General features: G+C 44.2%; 1 protein-coding gene across 1 annotated transcript; it reads left to right on the top strand.

The window, feature by feature from the left end:
- Positions 1–832: 832 nt before the first annotated feature.
- LOC147890185 (pentatricopeptide repeat-containing protein At5g27110-like) lies at positions 833–6013 on the top strand. Its single transcript, XM_087390466.1, has one exon. The coding sequence runs from the start codon at positions 1544–1546 to the stop codon at positions 4943–4945; it is 3402 nt and encodes a 1133-aa protein (XP_087246592.1). The 5' UTR covers positions 833–1543; the 3' UTR covers positions 4946–6013.
- Positions 6014–8817: the final 2804 nt, after the last annotated feature.

Raw genomic sequence — 8817 nt, 5'->3', positions numbered from 1 at the left:
AGCATTTATGCATTGATTGAAAGGTTTGTGAAGCGTTTCTCGGGTGAAAAACAGATGAGCAAATGCGGAAACAAGGATCGCTAGGATTTTCCTTAAGTTCTTGCTCTCTCTTATGGCAATCTCAGGTTCACACTCTCACGTTTCATAGATGGAGATGACGCTAAAATCTTTGAACTCCTATTATCATGGGTAACATCGCCCAAAATCTTTGAAAATAGGGAGTCCTTGAAATCTACAGACCTGTGTGGAGAGAGAAGGATTAGAGCGCATTCTTGCAAGCTCGGAAGGAGCATTAAAACATACAAAAATTTCAGCTCCTACAATTGTTGTGATAGCAGCGGCTAGATTCCTAGGCTGGAATGTCGCGAGAATGGAGGAGCAATGAGAATGAATTGCCTGATAGGCTCCCGAGCCTTTGTGTCACATGTACATTGACCTCACTGTCTTTGCCGACCAATCCTATCTAGCATTCAATATGTCAACCACCACGCCACCACAAGACGAGACCCTCTGGCCCCTGCCCATGTTGAGATCCACTTTGACCATGCCCGAGATGCGGTCTATATGAGCCATTTGTTATGTGAATTACCTCCCTTGAGGATGATGGAGACTTGCCCATGTCTTTCCGGAGTTCAAGAGTTAAAGCTACCACCACCACCATGTTCTCGTGGGTATGAGGAGTTCAAGCTACCACCACCATGTCACGTCCCGTAGTAGTTGGGAAGATGCCTCAAAAGCCATGGTTCGATGTATAGTTCATCGCAAAATGTGGAACGTTGGTCTCGGCGATGCTGGAATTGCCATCTGTCGCTAGAGACCTGAGACGACGCAAGAATTGCCCTCTCGCGCCCGAGACCGGTGGACACAGGCACGCGAGGCGGCGCGAGGCCAGAAGCCAACGGTCGCCCGGGACCTGAGACGACGCAGGAATTGCCCTCTGGCGCCCGAGACCGGTGGACACGGGCACGCGAGGCCAGAAGCCAGCAGCAGTTGCTGCTGGCGCTGGGAGCTGGTTTAACGCTTCTTGTCAAACTGTGTAGCCATAGGCAGCATTCACTCTCACGATGAGGCCCTCAGGATGCCCGCCTCTTGCGCTCTTGAATTTTCAGCTTTTTGATCCTCAAACCCCTGGCCAGTCGCGAACGAGTCCAGTGGTGCAGGATTCTTCCGCTGGTCAGCTTCAACATACCTCAAGAACTCCAGACTCAGGTTTCTTGCTGCGTGATTGGCCTTGTGTGAGAGTACTGTCACGAATCTCTCAACTCAGTTATCAGGGGTCTGGAGGACTGCTACAACAGACAACCCAAAGTTGCGCTCCAGATGTTAGACATGAACTTACTCAGGCGTGGCTAGTCCAACCAGCGACATGCCTAATGAAAAAGAAGCGCAGAAAGAGGGACATCAGGAAATCAACCAGGAACGTGTCTTTTGAATTCTGTACACCATAGCCTGGCAGAGGATCACCCACGTGTGCAAGAAGGCCAGCTTTAGGTCTTGAGTACGAGTGGATTCGCAACCACTGCGAGAAGGCAGTGGTTGGCAGATGTTCAGCTTAGAGGGAGCACTCAGTATGTTGGACCAGATGGTTGAGTTGCGTTCGGTGGAGAGTTTTATCTTCGTCTTGCAGAAGTGCAGGAAAAAGAAAAAACTAGTGTATGCCAAGCGTGTGCATGCACACATTTGCAATACTGGGCTGAACGCTAATACAGCCGTTGGGAACCACATTGTGCCAATGCTTGTAGATTGTGGAACTTTGTATGATGCTGAGGAAGCGTTCAACAGGATGGTTCATAGGAATGAGCATTCATGGACTGCTCTCATGTTAGGTTATATTCAATATGGGGAAACGCAACGTGCTCTTAATTTGTACCATCAAATGCAAGAAGATAGTGTACATCCCAGCAGTTATACGCTTATGGCCCTGTTAAAAGCTTGTGCTAGGCTGCAAGATGTGGACATAGGCCGACAGGTTCATGTTGAGATCGCCCAAATGGGGTTTGAGAGAGAGCTTTTTGTCAGCAGTGCCTTGATTGACATGTATGCCAAGTGTCGCTCGCTTACAGAGGCACAAGAAGTTTTTGACAAGCTGGCAGTTCGAAATGTTGTGTCGTGGGCTGCACTGATTGCAGGATATGCAGAATATGGGGATGGTCAAAAAGCCCTAAATTGTTTTGAACAGATGCAACTGGATGAAGTATCTCCGGATGCTGTCTTATACATTTGCATTTTGAAAGCTTGTGGCAGCATAGGAGCTGTAGTCAAAGGCCGAGAAATACATGCTAAGATTGCACAAAAGGGGTTCACAAGAGAACCAGTTGTTGGCAACTCTCTGGTCAACATGTATGCTAAATGTGGCTCGCTTGCTGAGGCACGGGAAGTCTTTGATGCACTCTCAGTTCGAGATGTTGTGTCATGGACTATACTTATTGGAGGATATGCTGAACATAGCTTTGGCCAAGAAGCAGTGAAATGTTTTGAACAGATGCAATTGGAGGGTGTCTCTCCAAATGCTGCCACATTTGTATGTGTCTTGAAATCTTGTGGCAGCATACAAGCTATAGGGAAGGGCCGAGAAATACATGCTGAAGTTTCACAAAAGGGACTTGAAAGAAATCTTCTTGTTGGCAATACTTTGCTCGACATGTATACCAAATGTGGCTCAATCTCAGAGGCTTGGGAAGTCTTCAACAAGCTTCCAGCTCGAGATGATGTATCATGGACGGTGCTCATAACAGGATATACTGAACATGGACATGGTCTGGAAGCACTGAAATGTTTTGAGCAGATGCTGCTGGAGGGCGTCTTTCCAAGTGATGCCACATTTGTGGGCATCTTGAAAGCTTGTGGCAGCATAAAAGCCATAGACGCTGGTCGAGAATTGCACTCAGAGATCACACAATTAGGACTTGAGAGGGATGTTTTTGTTGGCAGCACTGTGGTTGACATGTATGCCAAATGTGGATCACTTCCTGAGGCACGGGAAGTCTTTCATAAGCTGTTCTTTAAGAATATAGTGTCATGGGATGCACTAATTGCAGGATATGCAGACTACGGACCTGGTCAGGACGTGGTGAAATATTTTGAACAGATGCAACTTGAGGGCATTACTCCGAATGCTGGCACGTATGTGTTTGTCTTGAAAGCTTGTGGCAGCATAGGAGCCATAGGCAAGGGCCAAGAATTACATGCTGAGATTGCACAAAAGGGTTTTGAAAAGGACCTTTTTGTTGGTAAGACTTTGGTTGACATGTACGCCAAATGTGGTTCGGTTTCAGAGGCACAAGAAGTCTTTGACAAGCTGCCAGTTCGAGATGTTGTGTCATGGACTGCACTAATTGCAGGATATGCAGATCATGGACCGGGTCAGGAAGCTCTGAATTGTTTTGAACAGATGCATGTAGAGGGTGTCCTTCCGGATGCTGTCACAATTAACTGTGTCTTGAAAGCTTGTGGCAGCATAGGAGACATAGGCAAAGGCAGAGAAGTACATGCTGAGACCACAAAAAGGGGGTTCGAAAGAGATCTTTTTGTCGGCAGCACTTTGGTTGACATGTATGCCAATTGTGGCTCACTTTTAGAGGCCCGGGAAATATTTGACAACCTGCCAACCCGAAATGTTGTGACATGGGCCACACTAATTGCAGGGTATGCTGAATATGGACCTGGTCAGGAAGCATTGAAATGTTTCGAACAGATGCAACTGGAAGGCCTCTCTCCAAATGTTACAACATTCATCTGTGCCCTGAAAGCTTGCAGGAGCACAGGAGCCATACACAAGGGCCGAGAAATCCATGCTGAGATTGCACAAAAAGGTTTTGAAAGAGACCTTGTTGTTGGCAATGTGTTGGTTGACTTGTATGCCAAGTGTAATTCATTTTTAGAGGCCTGGGAAGTCTTTGACAAGATGCCAGTTCGGAATGTCGTGACGTGGGGTGCATTGATGGCGGGATATGCTGAACATGGACCTGGTCAGGAAGTGTTGAAATGTTTTGAACAGATGCCTTTAGAGGGCATATTACCAGGTGATGCTATCTTTGTTAGTGTCTTGAAAGCTTGTGGCAGCTTAGGAGCCATGGACAAGGGTAGAGAAATACACATACAGGTAACACAAATGGGATTGGAAGGAGACCTACCTGTTGGCAGCACTTTGGTTGACATGTATGCCAAATGTGGGTCACTTTCAGAGGCAAGTAGAGTTTTTGACAAATTGCCAGTTCGAAGTGTTGTGTCGTGGAATGCCATGATAAAAGGATATGGTGTGAATCATGAGGGTAACATGGCAATTCAATGTTTTGAGAACATGCAAGACCAGGGGGTGAAACCAGATGCTATTACATTTACATGTCTTCTTACTGCATGCAGCCATACCAACCTGGTCTCTAAGGGCCAGGAGTATTTTAACGTGATGAAAGAAGAATATGGCATTGAACCCACAATCGATCACTATACTTGCTTGGTTGATCTTTTTGCACGATCTGGACATTTGTATGAGGCAGAGAAGTTTCTTGAAACAACGAGGTGTTTTCCTGAGGAAGAAACATGGACAGCTTTGTTGAGTGCCTGCAAAACTTACAGGGAACCAGAACTAGGTCAGAGATGCTTTCAGCAACTTGTCCAGTTGAATCCTAAGTATGCAACTGCATATATGCTCATGGCAAACATCTGTGCAATTGCTGGCATGTGGGACAATGCATACAGAATAGAGATGCTGAGGAAAAAGGCTGGGGCAGTGAAAAAGCGTGCATGTGCTTTGATAGAGGTCAGCAAGAAAGTGCACGAGTTTTGGGTGGGTAACAAGCAAAGCAAAGAAAGTTTAGCAATTCTAGAAATCTTGACCTGTCGTGCGAAGGGGGAAGGGCATGTGCCACGTCTAGATCTAGTCTTGAAACCTAGTTTTTGTGAGAACAATTCTTCTCTATGTGATCATGAGGGAAACTGGCAATAGCTTTTGAGATTTCTAAACACATTATCGGAAGCATTGCTGTGGGTAATAAAAACTGAGCACCACAAAGCAGTTGCACCCCTATCTAGTAATTCCTGGCACTGGCCGGGGTGGTTGGACTTTATGCTAAATATGATGAGGCTGCATTCTTCATTGGTGAACCTGAGCCAAAGGGTTGCAAGTCTAGAGTTGGTGACAGGGAAATTGTAGGGAAAGGTCCGAGCGATAATGTTGCTGTGCAATACAAGATCACAGATTTATACGTACAGACACAACAGAAGCAAAATGAATTTACAGTCAAGATTGAGGAGTGTTACCATTATCTTTGGTCCATGTCATTGTGCTTGACTAAGATGGGCCATACAATACAAGCCACGATGGCCCTTGGTACCCAAGCCGTAAATGCTACTGCAACTGCCAGGCCAGACCAGGTGTTTTTGCTCATGCTGAGCACTGACTGCCATAACATCCTTTCATACCCATGCACATAAACTTCTGCTGGGTGGACATTTTTACCACATCCTCTGCAGGCACATGGTCAGCTTGCAATGGCTTACAACGTCTAGTTGGCTTGCTCCATGCTGAGGAAACAGAGGCTTTGACAAAGTTCGATATATTGACGGATATACGAGCGGTCTTCAGTCTTAATGGTTGGGTCAAGTGACTACTTCAGTTTGGCTAACATCTTGTCGCACGGAAGGTTCATGAGATTCCTTTGTTAGCTGCCATAGTTACAACCCTGTCATTGGATGCGTCGATGAAATTATCAAGAAATGGTTGGGGAGGTGAGGGAACGAGGCGAGGGAACATAATGTCATGAGGCAAGGGATACGGATGTCCTCGGCTTGATGAATTTCTGTGATGGGCCCAGTGTCGGGATGCAGCTAGAACAGCGTTGGGATTGCAGATGGCTTGCTATCCTCTGCGTGCACATGGTCTTGCAGATGGCTTGCCATGTCTAGTTGGCTTGCTCCATGCTGAGGCACCAGAGGCTTTGACAAAGCTTGGCATATTCATGGAGATATGGGCAGGCTTCGTTCTAATTGGTGGGCCTAATGACTTCTTCAGTTTGGCTAAGATGTGCTGTCTTTATGAATTTCTTTGATGGGCCAGTGTGGTGATGCTAGGCAACCAAGACGTAAAAGAAAAGAATCAAGTATCTGGGAAAATACCTCAGAAAAGAGTTAAGTCAGCAAAACCCATGACAGTGAAGACAAGTGCCTGGGCAAGGATGAGAAACATTGCAAACTCGATGCCAGGAGTTACAGATGTAGATGGAGAAAGGATACATCTTTGGTCACCTCGAGGCTCGAAAACAGATGAGCACTCACCAATTTAAACTTATCAGGATGATCCTGACTCGACACCTTTAGCACGTACTCGACCACATGTGGCCTAACAGTGGTAACCCACAATGTACCAAGTAGTCAAGCACCAGCAAGAACAACAGGAAAAACTGGTAACAGCAACTCCGGAAGCTCTCTGTTTGAATCTCTCTGGTACCAATGTGTGGGCTAGGTCCACATGGTTCTTCAGCTCGCTAGTATTAGGGACTTGGTGGCAAAATCATGATTGCCTTCGATGTTTATCCAAGAGGAGGTTATCCCAACAATGATCTAGAACTATGTGAATCTGTGGAACTTCTTGGAGTTTTTGGCAGCATCCCCTGGCTGGTAGGACTGCTGCTGCTCAGTGGTGGATTTTCTAGAAAGTTTGACCAAAGGGGAATGATCCCTGAGGTGGCCATTCCTGCTTAGAAATGCTAGACACCCACCAAAGGCTATTTTGAGTGAGTGGCCGACTCTAGATGCACGTGGAGGATCCTTGGAAAGAAGAAAGCTTCGAGGTTGGTCTTTTTTTAGAACCTCAATCGCCTTCAAAGAAGGATAGAGCTCTTCCTATCCAGTTCATACTCAAATGAGAAGGCCCTGTCTAAGAGCTTACCTAGGTTACCTAGGTTTCCAAGATAGCAAGGGCTTAGCTTAGTGGCTTTGATTTGAGTTCTTCATCTAGATTGTACATGTATGCTGACATTGTCATCTGATGAGATGATTAGTGACTTTCCTTATCAAATTTTTGTGGTCACCTAGTACGTAGTTGTTGAGCAGGATAACAAAGGCTATGCACAAAATGCAATGGCGATGTATCCTTCTTTGGCTTTTATAGCCAAAAGAGCTTTTATTGATTTGGTTACTGGTGCATGCAATGTAGTGTAAGTATTCGCTCTCATATTGATTAGAAGTGGCCGTCCTCCCATTTGCTAGTCACGTTGCATGTGAAGTAGGATTCTGTTTCATGATTATTGCAGTGAATAGAGCATTATTGTCATCTCTATGTTGGAGTCTATCTTGATATATCCGCTGTACCCATACACAAAAAATTACATTTTGAATTCCTATTTACGTGGTCAAGACTACATCACTAAGAGGGATTGGAAATGGATGCGGGACTATATGAGCATGCAGCTTATGGTAGTCCTAAGCTTTCAAACTTTTCTTGAATACCACCAACATAGTGAACATTCATTTGTTTTGGTCTAGTGCATAATGAGGATGAGCTACTTAAGCTTTTTTACTCATTCAAACATATTTTGAATGCAAATGGTAGTGTAAATTTTTGATTGGCTTAGCATTAAGTACCAAAAGGTTCTCTATGTTTAGTAGAACTCATAACTCGATGTAATCTCATATGAAAACATCTCTACGTCCTTGTTGAACACTAGCTAGGTACCTTGAGTAACTCGTATAAAGGTAGGACGTTTGCCAATCGCTCAAACCCTTTAGTATTGATGATCCACATAAAAAATTGTTAAGACTCAAAACCATTTATAGAATCATCATTTGGTTGAATTGGGGTAGTCGGGTGTTTTAGTAGACTTCTTACTAGTATAGACCTTAATTTCTTATGTACACCAATTATTATGTATGGTGCTTTCTTGATGGAACCAATGGCCTCTTGAGCGACAAGTCTTCCTCCATTCTAATTACAATTAGAGTTATCGTGAAGTAAATGCTCTTAATGTTTGCCCATGAACATACCTGCAGGTGTCACAAACCTTTGATTTGCCATTCTAACTTGGAATGGTGCAAGTTTTATGGAGTTAAGTCTTAACATATTAGCTACCATGATTATTACTTTGACAATTTGGTTGCTAACATTTACAGTATCTGTGGAACCATCTCATCCACTATTGGTTTGCTCAAGATAGGATGGTTGCCATGCATAGATGTCAAGCTCGGTTCCTTTAAGTGTGAGGCCATATCCCATAGCTAGTCTACACTAATCATGATATGCAAATTTTTAAACAACTCCAAACTTTGTACAACTATAGGTAATTCAAGTACAACTCCTTGTATTTGAATTCCTTGGGCTTTGTAGTTTTCTTGAGCTTATAAACCCTCCAATAATTTATTGATGAGATTCCCCTTAGCTTCCAAAGCTTCTTGGCTCTTTTGGGCTACCTAGTTTTTGGGGTGTTCTTAATCCCTCAAGCATAGCTTAAGGCAATTGAACCATAGATGCCTTTCGTTTTCATTATTTGATGATTTTTGCATCTATCTTGTCATTCTTCCAAATTTCCTTTATCTTAACTTGTTCTTGCACTCTCTTCTATTTTCTTGGGATCTGGTTTCCTATGGCATTGTGTCTACTCAAGTACCTGGTGTTTTTTCCATTTTCATTATAGCCAAACACAACTACCATGTATCAAATCCTAAGAGAATCTATGTTTGGAACCTTAGCACTCAAATCAGAAAACTATTGAATGTAGTGATATTCATTTGCAAGCTTTCCAATTTGTTAAAGTGATCAAACTCATACCCTTGTGGAATGGAATTTTCTTGTGGAAAGCATCTTAAAACTCATCCCATATGAGA

This window comes from Dipteris shenzhenensis, chromosome 19 (assembly GCF_047967505.1).
Source record: "Dipteris shenzhenensis isolate YYH24624 ecotype China chromosome 19, Dip_SZ_1.0, whole genome shotgun sequence".
Classification (NCBI taxonomy): Eukaryota; Viridiplantae; Streptophyta; class Polypodiopsida; order Gleicheniales; family Dipteridaceae; genus Dipteris; species Dipteris shenzhenensis.
The sequence above is the reverse complement of the archived record's forward strand: the minus strand, read 5'-3'. Positions and strand labels throughout refer to the sequence as shown.